At 31.9% G+C, this 20,045-nt stretch overlaps 1 protein-coding gene and 1 long non-coding RNA gene across 4 annotated transcripts in view; one reads left to right on the top strand and one right to left on the bottom strand.

Moving 5' to 3' along the window:
• Positions 1-1,317: 1,317 nt before the first annotated feature.
• LOC146998334 (uncharacterized) lies at positions 1,318-13,241 on the top strand. The gene is made up of 2 exons (XR_015040453.1): positions 1,318-1,719; positions 3,592-13,241. It is a non-coding gene; the product is annotated as an uncharacterized LOC146998334 (long non-coding RNA).
• The window catches only part of LOC118199425 (isoaspartyl peptidase/L-asparaginase), a 26,193-nt gene continuing 18,448 nt past the window's right edge, over positions 12,301-20,045 (bottom strand). For all 3 annotated transcript variants that reach the window (XM_085814108.1, XM_035371288.2, XM_035371287.2), the window contains exon 6: positions 12,301-12,893. In XM_085814108.1, coding sequence (XP_085670234.1) covers positions 12,673-12,893 — 221 coding nt within the window. In that variant the 3' untranslated portion in view covers positions 12,301-12,672. The remainder of the gene's footprint in view (positions 12,894-20,045) is intronic.

Raw genomic sequence — 20,045 nt, 5'->3', positions numbered from 1 at the left:
TTTACTCGGGGAAAAACCTAACGCCCAGGTTAATACGATGGGCTTTAAAACCTCAAGAGTATAACCTCAGAATTAAATATAAACCGGGTAAGGAAAACAATGTAGCTGACGCACTTTCTCGTATAAAATTGGACGATGAAGGAAATGAACTCAAATGCGCTGTGTTGACTTCAAAAATTTTAGATTCTAGAGAAACAATTATTGCTGAATTGAAAGCTGATCCTGAATTTGGAAGTATCTATGCGTATTTGAAAGACCCCGAATGGTTTGAGCACACAGATATCGATGTGATAAGAAACAGAGCAGAAAACTATGAAATAATAGATAATTTATTATTTTATACGAAAACAACAAACGAAAATCTCGAGTACAAACCAGTCATCCCAACCTTTCTTCGATTAAGCATTTTGAAGGAATTACACGACGCGAAAACAGCGGGTCATTTAGGGGTCAGAAAGACTTTAAAAAGGGTACGCGAGGCGGTATATTTCCCGCAATTATACAAAATAGTAACTGCGTATGTCAGGTCCTGCAATCAATGTCAGTTAATAAATGATATTAATTACAGCCCGGCCGGGTACTTAAATAGCATTCGCGCTACATTTCCGAATGAAATTTTAGGCATAGATCTTCTTGGTCCTTTCCCCCAGAGTGAGTTAAATAAAAATCGTTTTCTTTTAGTAATTGTAGATCATTTTTCAAAATGGACAGAAATTGTTCCACTTAAACGCGCGTCAGCGAAAACAGTCGCAGATGCATTCTTACACAGATACATTTTAAAATACGGTGCACCGATAAAAGTCATTAGCGATAACGGTAAACAATTCGTTAGCCAAATATTTGAAAACATTTGCACTGGACTTGGCATACGCCATATCAAAATGGTTCCGTATAGACCACAGGCAAACATCGCAGAAAGAGTTAATAAAAATATAGAACAGCAAAGAACAGCAAATCACGATACTACGGGAAAAACTCCAGCAGAATTATTTTTAGGACGGAAGTTAATTACGCCATTAGATAAATTATTCTTTGTGCAACAAAGGGAGCAAGAATTAAAAAATTAAATATTATCCGAACACTGAAGTTAAGAAATGGATCTCTTTATTTATATCTGTATTCTAAAATTATTTCATTTACAGATCTCATTTTAGATGGTAGACGTTACTTATGCCTTTAAAACATTTTGCTTTTATGCGACGTCTATTTACTCGGATTGTTGAAAAACAAAAGTTGAACCAGCTGCAATCTCTTTTCCCGTTTTCTGCTTTGTTATCGCTAACAACCGGATGACGCTTTTGAAACCCATCACCCACCTCGGTGACCTCACTACCAGCAACCAATGGCACGAAAACGTGTTAGTTTCAGTTGCGCTTCTCAAAACATCTCACCCTGTTTACTATATAAATGGGCATCTATTTTTCTTACCATTCTAATTCGGTTTTAAAATTGTAATTAAAAATGGCAGTAGATACATCTGTACTTATAATTGCTTCATTTTTTGTCGGTGCTTGTTGTTCTGGATGTGATATTTTATGTGCAGTGATATTAATTTTGATTGGTGTCTATCTTGGTTATAAATTAAAAGAATGGCGATTAAGGTGTTTAAAACAGAGGGAAATCGAATTAATTAGAGATCTTCGCAGAGTGAGAAATAAGATGAATGATCTGCAAGATAGAACTTATTTATACGCTAAAAAGGATTGATTACCTTTTAAGGCAAGTGCTTCATATAAATTTGATTAATACTTTTTTGCATTTATTAAAAGTCCATTCATATTATTTAAATAAGAAATTATGTTTTACGAATAAGAATTATTTCTAATATTTAATATGAGATTTCTTCCGTCTGTTTAAAAAATGTTTGAATCAACTCTTATGAGGTGTTTAACATCAAGTGAGCTTATTGTTTGAGTTTTATTATTTATTTCAGTATTTTTATAAGTGCTAAAAATATAACAATGATTTACAACTGGGATAATTACAAAATAAATTCCAAATTCCAGATGCCCATATTTTTAAGTTGAAAAATCTTGTTAATACATAATATTAGTTTTTATGATGGTTCTTAATGCGTTAAACGCTACTCGTATCTCAGTCTCATGTCCATGCGTTAATACACAACAGAATCGGTTATCTAAAATTGTTGCCAAAGCGGATAGATTTTTATAGATTATCACTATTTTAAATAGAAATTTCCTTTTTTAATATAATAATGTAACAATGAGCAATAAATTTCAGAAGTTATAATGCTCAAAAATATTTATGCGTATTTGGGTGATTTTGGAGAGGTACTGTTGCATTAAACAAAACTGGGCTAATTCTATTTATCAGGCAAGTGAAAATGTTTGCCCTCATCAAAGTACCTTTTATGTGGTAATACAGTTTATATTTTCATTTAAATCTAATAATTATTATTATAATATATAACATTATTAATTATATATAATTATATAATATATAATATATTAATTAATAAATAACTGGCGGGCTGCAACCAAAGCAAAATTTGTAAGTTCTATGTTATCGCAAAGCAAATGTGTGAAAACATTAAGTATGAAAGAAATTAGTTCATTCTTTCCAAGCAACAAAATATTCTTAAAAAAAAAAAAAAAAAAAAAAAAAAAAAAAAAAAATCTGAAAAGTTTTAAATTTTAAATTACGTCCGAAGGAGCGTTTTTTTAAAACATTTTGTGTGTTATCTTTATTTATTAAACATCATGTTCTTGGCACTTAAACCATAAAATTCAGTTCAAGAGCAATATCATTTTAAATTAAGCATATCTTTAGAATTTCTGATACACAGTCTCCCTCGCTGGAGATAAAAATGTGTTTTCCGTACAATATTGCCATTGCTCGCTTTGAAATCCTTGAGTTTGTTAATCAAAAATTCGTTAAAGCTCTACAAAATATGAAATCGATAATAAAATAAATTCCAAATTTCAAATTTGGGCTTCCAGATGCCCATATTTTTAACATGCCACGCAAAATTAATCTGAGAAACATCAAAATTCTTTCATGGAATGCTAATGGCCTTTTTAACAAAAAAGATGAATTTGGCGATCTTCTACTGGAACTGGAACCTGATGTAATTCTTATACAGGAAACGCATTTGAAACCTGCGCTAAAGGTGCTTTATGCAAATTATTCTATTTACTGTACGGATCGAGAAACCGGACGCGGAGGTGGAATTATAAGTTTTGTTAAAAAGAACATCCAACATCAAATCAAACAAAATTTTTCTACCTCTTTTGAAAGCAATACCATCGAAATTCAAATTGAGCACAAAAATATTCATTATCTCTAATATCTATATACCTTATAATAATAGTCCAATCATTTCTGAAATTGAACAGCTACTGGATTTTAACTCTCCTGCTTTAATTGGAGGAGATTTTAACGCTAAGCATCAATGCTGGAATCAAGGAGCTAGCAAAAGAAAAGGACGAGAAATTTTTTCCATGATTCAAAATAAAAATTATACTACTCATGCCTCTAATGAACCTACGCATTACGGCTATAATAGTTCTATTATTGACTTTTTTCTATCTTACAACCTCGACTATAATTGTCAAATTTCTGTTATTCCAGCTCTCTCATCTGACCATAATCCCACTCTTCTTGAAATCAGCATAAATAGTTACTTACCTTCACTGGGCAAGAGTATTGGCGTTACAGACTGGAAAAAATTCTCAAAAATCATTTCAGATACTATTCCTGGAAATCCCAAAATTACCAATGAAGACGATATTGAATCTGAAATCAAGAAGTTTACCACCTATGTTCAACATGCTATCAATTTTTCAACCAATAAATTCATCAGTTCCGATCCTTTACTTCCTCTTCCAGCCAGCATAAGACAAAAAAGCAAATGCAAAAATCGTATAAGGAAAAATGACAAAATACAAGAGGCCCAAGGCTCAAAACTCAACTGAACGTTCTTCAACGTGACATCAAAATGGACATTAGTAACTTCAAGACTCAACGCTGGCGAAACTTTCTCAACTCTCTCGCAACTGAAGATAATTCTCTTTTTGATATTGCAAAGAAATTTAAGAAACCCTTCAAGCAAATTCCGCCACTTCATGGTACCAACGGAATAATTTATACTGACGAAGATAAAGCTAACATCTTTGCAGATATACTTGAAGAAACGTTTACTCCCAATACTACCCCCTCAACAATCATATCTCAAAAGTTAATTATACTGTTAATACATTCCTAAAAATCCCAGGTCCTTTGAACTTTACATTCCTTGCCATTCCTAAGCTGGTTGCCGATTATATTAGTTCTTTTAAACCCAAAAAAGCTCCCGGTGTTGATGGTATTTCTACCAAATCCTTGAAACATCTTCCTATCAATGTCATCACTTGTTTTACTAAGACAACTCTATCATCAAATTCTCTTACTTTCCCAATATATGGACTCTTAACCCTTCTCTTGTGAAGTTACTATTATCCCAGTTTTCATACAGAAGAGAAACCTGCTGCTCTACAGGTTATCTAAAATAGCATATTGAAATATAGAAATAGAAGTTTTCTTTTTTAATATAATGTAACGATGAGCAAAATATTTAGACGTTATAATGCTAAAAAATATTTATGCATATTCGGATGATTATGGAAGCCTACTGTTGCATTAAACAAAAGTCGCGCATTGAATAATTTTAACACCAGACTTAAAAATATATTTCTAAAACATATAATTCACTTTTTCGTCAAGAGAGGGCAGCATCGCTATATCATCAAAATTAAGATGCAGAAAATATTTCCCGTTGCGAATTTAAAAAAAAAACTAACTTTAAATGAAAAGCAGGAGGTCTACAACTCAATCAGCAATCTAAAAACAACTCAACTCCACTCGAAACCACGCCTCCTGGTGTGATGACGTTGCCTTTGGTCCCGCCCTCTGTGTGACGTCGTTGGCCACGCCCACACCGCACACCGCGTGCAGCAGAACCCGTATTTTTATACTACTAGCATATCTTTAGAATTTCCGATACACAGTCTCGTGCACTGGAGATAAAAATGTTTTTTTTTTCGTACAGTGTTGCCATTGCTCGCTTTGAAATCGTTGAGTTAGTTAATCAAAATTTCATTAGTGTTACAAAACATGAAATCGATAATAAAATTAATTCCAAATTCCAAATTAGGGCTTCCAAATGCCTACATTCGGTAGAGGATTATGTATTTAAAATTTGATGGCTCTAGGTACCATTGTTTCGTCATAATTGCGAGAAACATACATACATTTATGCAGATTCTTCAATCTTTAATTTCTTTAAATTTAATACAGGGCTCTAATATTTGGTGGCAACAATTTGAAAAATGAATCAACGCAAAATGGCAAAATGAAATTAATTATCCTTCAGGGCAAATTGCCCCTTTGGACTAATAATTAAATTAGATAGTTACATAACCTTAGTCGTTACGAATTTGCATGGCCACCATTAATTTTTTTTTTTTTTTTTTTATTTTTAAGCCCTATTAAAATCATGATATAATAAAATTTCAGAGTTTAAAATACATGTAATTTATAACATTGATTGTTAAATGATATTAGGATAATTACACATTAAAATTTATGTTTATTTGTAGCACAAAACATTCATGTTTTGTAGCAACAATACTCTATGAAATATGTATGCATCATTTTAATTTGAAGCCTTCTGAAACATTTTGATTAATTTATATTGATTTCCTTCTCTGAGCATTTTTTCTAAGAATTAGAAATTTGTCTCAATATGCAAACCAATGTTCTCACTGGTTTCTGCATGCTTTATCTCCAAACTTGTCAACCTTTCCACAATGTACCTATGAGGATTTACTTGATCTGGTAAAAGTTAAATACCCACCCCCCAACAGTTATGAAGAAAATTATCGCTATGCTTGAAAGTAACTACAAAGTCAGATAAAGGTTTCAATAAGCCTCTTATTTAAAAAGGACTTAGAATATAAAGGCATGTTCTTATGCTAACAAAATCAATTACAGCTTGTGGTGATGTAATTAAACAAGAATAGTCAAATTTAAACTAAAGATGTGAACTAGTGGTCAAAGACTATACAATTTAATTTTAGTTTAAGCTGGCTCAGTAACTCTATTGTCATAACAAATTCAAATGTCAGCAGTGATCATGCATAGACAAATAATTACAAATTATCAGAGCTGACAGGAACTAATGAAGCAAGCAAACGGGCGCTCAGAAACACACTCTGTCTTACACTTCAAAAACCTCACTTTAAAAACTGTCTAAATGCGAGTTATTAGAAATGGGAAATTATAGTAAAGGCTGAAATTATAAACAACTGGGTAATTGACATAATAATAACTGTACAGATGGAGGACAAAATAATGCGAACATTCTGTGGAAAAGTATGACTTATTTCCCACGTGCTGTACAGCCGTGCTACCTGCAACAGAAGTCTGCCACCTAGCGAGTGTGAAAAGAAAGGTACCAGTCTCTCAAAAGCAGTCACCTACCTTGCATGCTTCCATCGAACTGTTTGCGAGAAAGTGAAATGTCAGACCTGTCAGAGTTCCAAAGAGGAATGATAGTTGGAGCATGTTTAAGTGGAGCATCGGTTACGGAAACAGCAAACCTTGTGGGGTGGGCAAGGAGTATGGTATCAGCCGTTATGACAACATACACTAAAGAGGGTAAGACGACGTCTTCAAAGCATAACAGTGGCCGAAAGTCAAAGCTGGCTGATAGGGATAGACGAATCTTGAAGCGCATAGTAGCCCGAAAGCACAAGCAATCGTTATCCGAAATAACATCTGAAATGAAGTCATCTCCAAGACCCCATTTCAACAAAAACTGTCAAAAGGAAACTTCATGGCACGAACATTTATGGCACAGTGGCAATTCGTAAACCCTTGGTGGCAGCAACTAATGCTTTCAAGCGACGCCAATGGTGCAGAGATCTTAAAGCCTAGCCCCCACAGCAGTGTCAAAAGGTAATATGGTCAGATGAATCGTCATTCACCCTACTTCAGACGACCGGACGCGTTTATGTCTGGAGAACGTCCAAAGAAGCGTTTCATCCTGATTGCCTCTTGCAGACTGTGAAGCATGGGGGTGGCGCCATTATGGTATGGAGTGCGATATCTTGGCACAGTTTTGGACCACTTGTTATTCTGCATAGGAAGATCACATCCAATCACTATCTAAGCATTCTAGGGGATCATGTCTATCCTGTATTCCCTGGGGAATGAGCGTTTTTTTCAAGACGACAACACCTGTATCCACACTGCTAGGTGTATTCAAGAATGGTTCGAATAGCAAGACAATGCAATTGAACATCTCGCTTCGCCTCCCTCAGTCTCCGGACTTGAATATTATTTAACATTTATGGGAATATTTAGAGTCCAAACTTTGTTCCCGATTTCCACCTCCATCCGGACTTTCAGAATTAGAGACCGCTTTGCAGGAGGAATGGCTTAATATTCCTTTAAATATTGTCCACGACCTTTATGCATCTATCCCACGTCGCATTCAATCTGTACTTCAGTCAAAAGGTAGTCCAACCCCCTATTAATAAAGATTTTCCATTATTTCATAGGTGTTCGTATTATTCTGTCCTCCATCTGTACATATCTTTGAAGAATAATTTTCTTTCTCTTTATGTATTCAGTTTCTTTCTTCAACATGTTTCCCTTTCATTTTAGAATTTTTGGATTTAATTAAACATTTCTGTTATTCTAAAAAAACTAAATGCATTAGAGTATATAGAAACAGCTGCTAATTTTATTTCTTTAGTAATATGAACATTCAGAAGAAATATGGAATATATAGGGTAAGAGCCGGTTACAGAGCTGGTGTGGCACAATTTTTAGAATTTAATGACACACTGAGCAACAAAAATCTATAAATGGCAAAACTTTTAGAATTTAGAGCAGACACTGGAAGCAGAACTCAGAAAGGCAGCAGAATTTAGGATCCACAGAGATTGCATCAGGTGGGGAAATGCCTAGCATCAGCCCTGTGGCATGAAAACATATTAGATGAACCTTTTAAATTGACAGTTTTCAATTTCTTTATTAATAAAAAAATTCTTCTATAATGCATGTCCATGTGATATGATTAGAAGCATTTTTGATATTTTTCATGCTTGTGTTTAGTGAAAAGTAGAGAAAATAATGAGACAGGGTTGCCACTCAAACAGAAGAATGAAATTCCCTGACTTTTCCAGGTTTTCCAGGTGTGTTTCAAGAAAATTCCAGTCTGTCCGCATAATGTACGTTGGCTGTGCTAAGAAGTAAATTAATTATGTATTACTTGTATTGTGTAGCAAATTCACTTAATTATTCAATAAATCCCAGGACATTTATTCTTAATTATTCTTGGTATACTTTGATAATTTTGTTTAGTTTTCCACTTAAGAAACTTAATAAAATTTAAGATATATACATTGGATAACAAATGTATGTTTTATTTAATTAATACTCATGATCATCACCAGTTCAACACGAGGCTAATCCGGTCCTTATAAATCACAACGCAATGTAAATAGTTAGGTTAGATTTTAGGTAAATTTAATTTGCGTGAGGTATGTTCTTAAAAGGCACCTTAACACTTGAAAACACAAATACAATTATAATAGTTTTTGTTTTCTCCACTGAAGTTTGAGATTAGAATCTTCCCAATCTGGAATAAAATAAGGCTTTTTTTGCAGACACTCTGCAGCTAAACGAAAGAAAGAAATCTATTTTAATAAATTGAGGTATTTTATATTAATTTCGCAGCATACATAAGGAAAAAATATGTACATTAAATTTCGTGATGCTATGTCATCATACTGCTATAATTAATTTCAGGATTATGCCAGAGAAAATTTCCTGAAATTTGGAAATATTATTTACTAATAATAAATAAATTTAGAGGGAAGAAGCAACATTAAATTATATGAATAACATAAAAATAATTACTTAAAAATTGAATTATAATAATCAACGATATTTTAGCAAATATAGTTATATTACATGGCTAGCCTAGATGATTGATTACTATTTTTTTATTTTACTGCAAAATGGCAAGGTATTTATTAAAAAGAAAAAAAAAAAAAAAAAGGTTTAAAAAGATTTTGCGGTAAAATTCTAGTATACGGTAAGGCTTTGGCACGATTTTGAAAATTGTCGCCAAGACCAAAATGACCCGTTTACTGCGCATCATGATGTCGCCAAATCTTATTATTATTCTAACCAAAGAACGTCTATGTAAAGAAGAAAAGGTTCCATACAAGTAAAATGCTATTACGCCGCTAGAATGCGGAGGGAAAATTTGCCAAGGGATTTGGCGGCGGAACCTGGCGGCCAGAATTTCCCTCTCCACGATGTGTACAGGAAATTGAGAAACAGGTGTTAAGAAGAAACGCTCTTTGACAAAAAGAAAACTACGAAAATCCGTTTTTAAATTATTGCGAAAAATCCAAGAAGAAACGTTTTATCAAAGGGCGTTTCTTCTTGGATTTTTCGCAATAATTTTAAAAACGGATTTTCGTAGTTTTTTTTTTTTTTTTTCCTGAAAATAACTAATCCATGAATTAATTTACTTGCACCAAAAAATATTTTCTTTTCCTTTACAGTTTAAACACTTGCGCTAAGACTAAACTTCACGGTTGCGGTGCCATGCGCTACAATATAACAAGCGGTAAAGTGTCTCATTTACGCCGCTCCGCATCTGCGAGTGCAATCCAGAGCTGTAACTCGAGAAATAAACAATCTCGTAGTTAGGCGACGTGTGCACCACGTTATTTTCATTTTCGCGATAAATGCTTATCGACGTGGTGTTCACGTCGCTCGCGGTTTGAGACAAAAGCATCTCGACGTGTGTGGCACGTCTTTTTAGCGCAAGTGGTTAAAGAAATTTTAAACGATATTCATTTTATGAACTCTTGATAACGTGACCTTCGAACTTCGACACCGGTTTCGAGCTTTGGCAGATATATCAGACATGCACAGCTGTTTCCCTCTATGATGGAACGGAGCCACAGCCACGTCTGTTGCAGAGAGGTTTTCCTTCTTTACAATACTTATTCTTTGATTCTAACCTCCATGGTACCGTATACTAGGATTAAACCCATTTTGTTTTATACGAGAACAGGTACTTTCTTTAATTCATGCACTGCACATGCGATTCTCGAGAATACTGGAAACCAAAACTTGCGGGAAAGTTGCTTTGGTTTTCTAGAAGACAATCAAATTGGAGCTGCGAAAATTGGCTCTATGCCAGCTACCCGAATGACACTCACGTTATACATAATTCGCCAAAAAAGTTATCTCTTCCGACGTCGGCGCAAAAATCGCTTTTTTTGGCGGGATCGTTGTATGAACTTCCCTGACTTTTCCAGATTTTGACAAAAATACTTAAATTCCCTGACTTTTCCCTGAATATTTTGGTCAATTTTCGAATTCCCTGACTTTTCCCGGTTCTCCAGGTAGCGTGGCAACCCTGATGAGAAGATGAAAAAGATTCTAGTATCAGAAGTAAAACATTCAAATATTATGTTTTCATTGTGCTACCAGATGTTCTCCAAAAAGTAAGAAATTCATCGCAAACTTTCTGTACATTACATCCATCATTTGTTAATACCATGGAGACATTTTTCAGGAATCTTCTGGAATCGTGGAATAAAAATCTTACCTTCAAATCCTTCTAAACTTTCCAAGCTGCAATGTCTAAAATCCTAAAGAAAAATTACCCCTACCAATTCTGTAACAGTAAAAAGCCAGCTATATTTTGGAAAAAAAAAAAAAAAAAAAAATCGGAAGGAAAAAGTGTAAAATTAATTTCATAGATAAAATTGATGCATATTCTAAGAATTTTGAGACAATTACATGGGAAAATCTCTTACCATGAAAAAACTAAAAAAAACATCTTTAATTAATTGCATAGCTATTTTGCTTTTGCTATGAACTTTTTCGTAAATTGTGTTTTATAGCACTATACATTGTTTATTTTACAGATTCAAAATATTGTATATGTGGCCAAAATGGAACTTTATAATAGGACAGCAAAAATTAAAAATTTTTCATTTTAATGCTATTTCTTAAATATAATTTCAGCATATTACCATTGTTTTAATGATGTTTATCAATTTTACAATGTTTTAAAAAAGTGTCGAAAAATTCCCAGATTTCGGAATTAAAAATTTTCTATAGAGATTGATCTTAAAATCAACCAAAATTTTATACGTCATCAAATTTAGAACCATAAATGGTTTATTAAAATAAAAGAATTCACATACCCAAAAGCAAAAAGTTGTTTAACAGCTCTTCATTAGGAAAAATGAAATAATTTCAAAATACATATGCTTCACTTCTTTCACTATGAAACTCATGTATAACAGTTTTTCATTAGGAAAAATGAAATAATTTCAAAATACATATGCTTCACTTCTTTCACTATGAAACTCATGTATCCCACCATTTACATTCGAAACAGGAACAAATATAACTTATTCAAAAGATAACCATATTTGTCAGTGGATTGCCAAAAATATCCCTCCAAAATGCTAATTTACACTCAAAATGGCAGCCATAAAAGACAAATTTCAGATGATTAAACTTGAGGACCTTCTGCCAATTTGGGCCAAAATTAAGGACTCTTAAGCACCACATGAACCCTGTTATAACGATCTTAAATCTGTTATTTAAAATTGAAAAAGAAACATTCCAATGTAATACTTTAAATTAGGAAAAAGTAATCTTAGTTTGTCATAGATTTTGAGAAAATCTTTCAATAAGTCATTTATTTAATTGATATTATACTAAAATAATTCTGTTACTTATTAGAAAATAATTATACAGAATTTGCTCATTGTGTTCTTCTATTTTTGTCAATGTATATTAATACTGGTATTGAATATCATCTTTCAAAATTTATTCTCTTACAATTTTTTTGACAACTGTTTTATACTCCTGCTCCTTTAATTTTCGGCCCACCAGCGGCCGAGCGGTAAAGTCGCTGAACACTGGTAGTTCGGTCCGAGGTTCGAATCCCACAAACGGGCTGGCTGCATGGGTGTTTTCGTGGTTTTCCCCATGTGTAATGCGTATACGAGCCAGTTTCCCTTAGAAAGTCCTCCACGAAGGCATCCCTCCCCTTAGGCAGATAGCCCTAGTGTGCTTTGCCATAATTAAATACACCAACCTTTAATTTTCTATTTCATTCATATTTCTGAACAAATGTCATGAAATTCATTCTAGAATCTTTGAGCTCAAATTTATTAAACAAGTGTTATGCATATTCTAAAGCTAATGTAAAAAATTGACTGAAATTCTAAAAAAAATGCGTTCTCCTTGCAAGTTTAAAAGATTTATTAATTACTGTAAGTGATCAATACAACGTATAACAAAGATAATACATTTTAAAAAACAACTTTTTACATCTAAATCATCTAACCAAGACAAATGAGTACAACAGTAGCACTAAAAGCAAAAACAGCAAGACTAATAATTAGCAGATTTGAGAGAAAATGTTTAAAATTACAAATTTTTTTCTGTCTATAAATGGTGGAGCAAATTACAAACAAAAAGAAGCAGTTGAGAAGTACAATATATAAATTTGCCATACTATATATAGTTTTCCAAAAATAGCTTTGCTACAGTATTTGCAAAAAAAAGTTCATTTACAATCTTTGTAAAAATTCTAAAAGGTCTTCGTAAATGTAACTATGGTGAGCAGTCTATTTGTACTACATCTGATATATCTTCATTAGGCCTAAGCCCAAAATGCATGATATTTCCTTTCCTATATGCCCATGCCATATGTTCAGTTGTAAAGTGAACACCAATTTCACCATTGTTACTAACACATATTGCACCACCATAACCTTGAACTCTGTTTTTCATGTATTCCAACCCGGCAACAACAGCATCATGTGCAGACATGCCTGAAAAAAAAAAAAAAAAAGTTAAAATTTAAATGCAACAGAAAAATAATTTTATTTATAAAATAATATCAAACAAGCGTAAATCTGAGCAAGAAACTAACATAAAAAGAGAACAATTTTTTTAAGCTGCGATGTGTAAAAGAAAGAACATTTTTGCAACAGTTGCCACGGACTCAAAAAGTTAAGAACTGTCTAGGAACTAATTAACTTATGTACTTTGACACTCTTTAGCATCAATTGAATAATATGCAAACAGTCTCCTGTTACAAAAACTAATCTGAATATCAAGAATTGAGAAAAATTTATGTATCAATATTTATGTATTTTTCAATAAAGAGTAAAGTAGGATTTGATTATTTAACTATAGTAAAGAATACAAAAGATATTAGCTATCCTTGCAGTGTTAAATACACTGTTTGATTTTTATAGCATAAACAATCATTACAACACTGTCATGAACATAACCTTTGTAAAGTATACATCAAATGGTGTTCTCTGATGCAAGAAATTTTATATTTTACTACAGTCAATTTGTAAAGCCATATATTTTTTTTTCCTTCTGGGCTATAATTCAGAAAAGCATTACTTTCTTTCTCTTGCACCAAGATTAGGCTTTCAACCACAGTTGCTTTGCCAGTCATTGCAAACTGAGATGTAATTAAAGATACACTTAATTCTGATACACCCATCAATTCAAAAGAGAAAACTCAGGCTCCCCACTAAACAACCTGCTGACTACATTCTTTTTCAGAGTTTTTTTTTGGTTAAAAAATGAGGCATGTATCAAGATACTGAGTTATTAGACTTGTTAGGGGTAAAAACACAAAAACTCAGCTATGTCTTCACTAAGATTAGAGTTTCAGATCTTTCAATTTCTAGATGGATGTGCTGTCAGTTACACCATAAAGTAAGGAATGCAAAAATTACTTATATTCTTCCCCACATAAAGGGACTCATGAAAAAAAAAAAAGAGACAAGACCTAGTTGGCCAAACTTAGCCTATGACGAATTATATAATCCACTACATTTTTGGAGGGGTGCAATTAAGCCGACTATACTAACAGTTACACCATAACAATATGCAGAGTGTAAAATTATAAAAGTCCAAAATTATAAAAGAAACAAAAACAAATTGTATTTTCACATTAATTCAGCAGGTTTCCTTATAAAACTGTTAATTTCTCTGATTTTCCCTGATTTATCAATAATCAAAGTGAATGATTTCCCCAAATAAAAATTAAAAACTAATCATTAAATTAAATCCAAGTATCTGGGTAACTGCACGCATTTACTACTAACTATGATGAAATAACAAACTATGTTATAGAAATCTAATCTTTTTTCATTCATTACTGTGACACAGATGAAAGAACTATATATTATTAAAGACAGAGGTGAATAAGTACACACCTAATAAGTAGAAAAGAGAAATATGAGTTCTTAAAATTGTATCAAATAAGAAATATGATAACTCACTTTTTATTACAATTATGCTAATTCTTCATTTGCTTTTTTTAAGTGGGCCAGTTTTTGTTATTAGTTATTATCTAAAAAATGAGCATTTTTAAATATTTAACATGACTGTTCTGTACACTTTTTATCACCATTTATTTCTTGAAAAAGTTCCAATTTTCCTTGACTTTTCGAAAAGGTGGAATGAAAACTTTTTGGAAATTTTACTATTTTCATTTGCATTATTTTACATGTTTTTCCAGGCCAGTAGAACCCTGCAGGAACTTTTACGAACAACAGTATGACAAATCTGTCAACTTTTTAAGAATGGAAATGGGAAGATTTTTTTTAAACAAAATCAGAAGAATGCATAAATGAAATTTAATAAAACAGCAATTAAAAGTAATCAAGAAGTTATGATAAGGTTTTTAAAAAAATACAACAATAAATCTTTTGAAGCTGAATGACGCATAAACTGGATCAAAATTTGAGAATGATCTTACTCTTCAGATGTTTGTCCAGCAAATGGAATGAATTAAAATTGTAATAAGAATAAAAATTATTAGACTCCAGCAAGAAAGTTTGCTTAACATAGCCAGATTGTTTTGCCTTTCTTTTTAGTAATTTAAAATGCTTATATACATAATTTCATAAATAAATCATTTCTCTCAGTTTCAAATTTTGGGGTAAAACTGTTGTTAAGTATTTCTCAGTATTTCGTACCACTAAAAAAAGGGGGAAGAAAGAAACAAACATATTGCTTGTTCAAAATATGATACATTTAGATGTTTCAGTTACTAATGTCAAGTTTGTAATATGTATCTATCACACATTCTTACCTTAAAATTTACTATAAAAAATTTTAGGTACTTCTGATTATCCACAGCCCTACCGAAAAGCCACAAAAAAGTTACTGATGGAGCAATGCACTATATAATCAAGAAGTATTTATTTGGAAGCCCACAATGTTGCTCAAAAATATTTGTCACAACCTAGGTATTCACATAGCACATGCACGTTTGAGTATATGTGGATTTACACATATGAAATTCAATGGTCATTTTCCTGATCAGTATTTGATTTTGCCCTGAGTATTACATTCACTTTTGTTGAAATTAAACAAAATGGAACTATGAAGAGAGCCCTCTTTTATCTTCAGTATGCTGATGTTTCAACTTTTCTTAGGAAATTATGATCACACCCAGTGAGCAATTTTTTTTAAGCAAAGCAGATTGCCGCGTGCACTGACAGATAACAGAGCAAAAAACTGCAAAAAGATTTCTCATAAAAGGTAAGTGTTTTATTTTTTAGAGGATGTAAAAAAAAAATAAGCCGCACTGGATGCATTGTTTAAGTAGACGTAAAGATTCACAAACAAACATCTCGCATGAAGAAACAAAGAAATCGATGAATTCGTGAATAAGTTATCCCAAGTCTTTAGTGTAGGTGCGGCTAATCAGAAAAAGTACCCAATTTTATTTTTAAAAAAATTTTAATTTGAATATATCTCTAATTAGTTTTATATATTGTTGCCCATATATTTAGAAGTGAATTTGAATGAAACATATTAATTGTACACTAAAGACTTTTTATATTTTTAATGAATATGAATTCTAAACAACCTGAAATAGACTGCATACGAGTGCAAATACTATTTTATACATATCTTGAAATACAGTTTTAAAAAGGAAAAGGATGATTTAATTCACTCTCAGTAACAAATCTGCATCTATATAATCATAGATACAACCACAGTTTTGAATTTTGATATAACATGGTTGCTTTATACATGTCCACTGTGGCTGTGAAAGAGTTAAACTGTTTGATATAACTGCCGACTGCACATATGCATATAAAGATAATTCAAAAGATAAAAATATGCAAACATATTTTTATCTTTTGAATTACCTTAAATTATTAAAAATTATTTAATTATTTAAAATTCATTATTTAAGAAAATGAATTTTAAATTCAAAACAGTTTAACTGCAAAATATTTTATGTATGCACAAATTATGACAAAATAAATTAATCCCTTTTACTTTTCTAAACTTCTTAACACTAAAATTTAAATGAAATCAATTACATTCAGTTAAAAACATTTAACTATCTCAATTACTAACAAAATTCCAGTTAAGACTACATTGCATTACCATGCAAATTGAGTATTAAATTTCAAAAAATGTAACGCCAAATTACAATAATGGTTACATACTTCAATATAGCATGATGCTAAAATGAATTTATTTACACGGTAGCATTTAGCAATATTTATTAAAGTTTGTTAAATTTGTATGTTTGTTTGTATTAATATGTAGATCGAGCAATTGATTTTCATTTTGGTGGCATAACTGATTTCATGGTGGAAGCAATGCGTTTTGATGACTATTACAAACTCACTTTCAAAAAGTAAACAAAATGCAAGTGATTCAATAACACGCATATTAATGTGCATGTATTAACGAGTGAAAAATTAATATTTTACGCTTTGCTAAACAATAACACACTTTTAAAATATTTTAATTTGGGCAGTGGCAACACATTACTCTTAAACAGCCAATTTCGTTCATTAAATTTGAGACAAATGTAATTGCATTTTCCCGAGTGGTCACATAATTTTTTATATTGCCGAGTTTTCTGATTAAATTTGAAACATATATATCTTATGTTTTGCAGAGCGCCAATGCAAAGCTTTTAAATCGAATTTTCAATCAAAAATTTGTTAAATTAGTGTAAAATATATGTATATAAAGAATGCAGATCCCATAGGCTGGTTTCTGAGAAATCTTATGTAGGCAGCGACCATCCTCTTGTTTTGAAGGTCAAGTGCGGCGAGTTTCATAAAAATCAGTACTAAACTGTAGATTTGTATAAAATATAAACAAAGAAACAAAATTCATGTTTATATACATAGATTACAAAAATTTAAATATGCTTTTAAGATAATGTGTCTTATGTCCTCTAAACTAGAATTAAATACGTTTAACATTCATGAATATCATAAGAAATAAGTCACACAAATAAAGTAAAGTATGAAAACGACTATACTTAAAAAAATCTGATGTGTACACCACGACTTCCTTGTACTGAATATTAAATTATACGCATTTTTTCTTGCATTTCATTTAAACTTATTGGATGGAATTAAATCTACTTCGCCGACAGCACATAAACCACAATACAATAAATGCATTCTTTAAAATTCACTCTGGTATTTCTTTACAATAGTGACACTCTGGCACTAGATTCACTTAACAATATTATATTTCATTCATATTATAACTCATAATGCACAAAATTTATAACATTTAAAGAATATAATTATCTAATCGTTGCCACATGTTCTATTCAAATACTATAATAAAGCTAGAATGATGTATAAAAGAAATTAAGCAAACAAAACAAAAAAGAAACAGTTTTTCACAGACGATTGAATATTTCTCATTCAGTTAATTCAGTTCTCACTTCGCGAGAAGGCAAAAATACATAAAAACTCAAAATATCTATATTAAAAATTACGAAGTAAATCTTAAACACTTATTTCCTCGAAAAAATTCCAGAAAGGATTAAGCATGATTTAATTGGCAATAATAAATGAAGGCGTTATCTTTGTTGTTGCGAAGCTACGTTTCTCTAGATTGGCAACAAATCCACTAGTCTGCTGTTTCAAATGTAAACAAACAATGGCCGCCATCAAGAAAAGTATTAGCACTTAACCAACTTAAACAAATATAAGCACTTAAACTTAAATATAAGCACTTAAACAACTTTTAAATTGTTGACAATTCTCAAAACATTGCATAGAGATTTACTAAAGGCATAGAAACCATAACCGGAAGATAAAAACAACATAATTCAATCATTTTTAAAGCAAAAAATGTACAATTTACAAACATATTAGAGTAAAGAAACTGAGATCACTGAGCCGGTAACAGAGTGGATATATATGTAAATATATTTAAACAAATTTAAATTTTAACAAACACGTATGAAAGTAAAAAAGCAAATTAAAAGCCAAAATAAAGAAAAAAAGCCAAAATAATTTTTTAAAAAATTTTAAAAAAAAGTGTAAACATATAAAAGATTTAATTCTCGAACTAATCTACAATATCATTTAAATTCAGAAGCATAAGCAAATCAAGTGCAAAACAAATCCATGAAAATAAATTCACTAATTTAGCAAATTAAAATTAAACCAAATAATTTTTAAAATGCATAAGTGAATGACTGTTGAGTAGGCAGGAGACAGACTTATCAAGGGGAAGTTGCCTCCAAACCTAACTCTCCAATCATTCAATTCCTGTTTCGTCATTCATGCAGGCAAGGGTAAAAGTCAAAACCAAAAGTAAAAAAAAAATACCAATAAAGTGGTACCCTTAAAAATTAACATTTGGTGCGGCCGATTGCAACCAAAATATGAGGTGCACATCTACATGTTATAGCAGTCCTATATACAAAATTTCAACGCTCTGAGGCTACTCGTTTTTGAGTTATGCGAGATACGTACATACGTTCATAAAGACGCCACGAAAAATTCTCTTCAGAATTCATTTTAAAGCAGTTTTATAATTTTTTTGGAGAAAAAGAGTCTTTTATTCTGTCCTTGCGTACAGATATCACGCAAAAACATCGTTACATTGCATTCGAAAGCGGTCAAAATGGATATTTTCGTTGAAATATGCTGCCTGAAACTTTTCGCGATTACAATACTTCCTTTTTACTTCGTACAAGGAAGTAAAAAGGGTTGGAGAATAGTTATGCACTTTAAAAAGGCTGCTCAAACAAGTTCATAAAATGCCGCCATTAAAACTGCAATATGAACAATAATGAAAAACAACAAAATCATGTTATGAACCAAATTTTATACATTACAAAGATCAAGAGATTAATATTTCAGGTAACTCAAATTACATAAAATGTGCACAGCTCAGTATCTTAAACAGACATCAAAACTAGAAATAACTACTGCCACATGACTAGGCATAAAATGAAATAAGTGTTTGATGGCAGTTTGAAATATTACTAGTTCCTGAGGTTTAATTTCTCTGTCAGAGATATCTGCTATAGTAACTGGTGATTATTTTCATACCAGTCTCAATACAAATATTGAACAATTATACTCAACCAATGAAAGGCTTGGTAGATATATAAGCAAAGCACAAATGAAACAGAGCTTCTATTGAGATAATATCAATGCACAGTTGCATACTATCTTATTAGTAGCTAGTTTTACAAAGAATCTGAAGATAAATGAGACTAGCATAGATTATAATACTTCTGCACTGTAATACTGGTTAATCTGAATAATATATAAGCATACTAGATGGGAGAGTCACCCAACCAGCGACATTGACTGCCATACCAAAGGGCCCAGGTTCGAATCTTGGAAAAGGCATGAATGTTTGTAAACGTAAGTGTCACGGGAGCATTCTAAATATATGGCAAGCCGAAAGTCCTCTCAAGAGATTGGTGACACGGGAAGAGGGGTGGGACGCACTTGGACCCCCCGCAGGACGCTCTCTGTCAAAATTGAGGGCGGAACTGAGCAAAGTCATACTGTCACTTGTATAGTACTCAAGGCTCTTGCCAACGACATGCGCAATCTTGCCTCCTTGCCATGATGAATTTCGTAGGCTCATTCCGATGTTAGTGTTGGAAAAGGGAAATAAGTCACAACAACAACAGGTGAGTAAACTTCATT

This window comes from Stegodyphus dumicola, chromosome 3 (assembly GCF_044657685.1).
Source record: "Stegodyphus dumicola isolate Sdum_Otavi_A_Nest chromosome 3, ASM4465768v1".
NCBI classification, from domain to species: domain Eukaryota; kingdom Metazoa; phylum Arthropoda; class Arachnida; order Araneae; family Eresidae; genus Stegodyphus; species Stegodyphus dumicola.
This window is presented reverse-complemented; position numbering and strand designations above follow the sequence as displayed.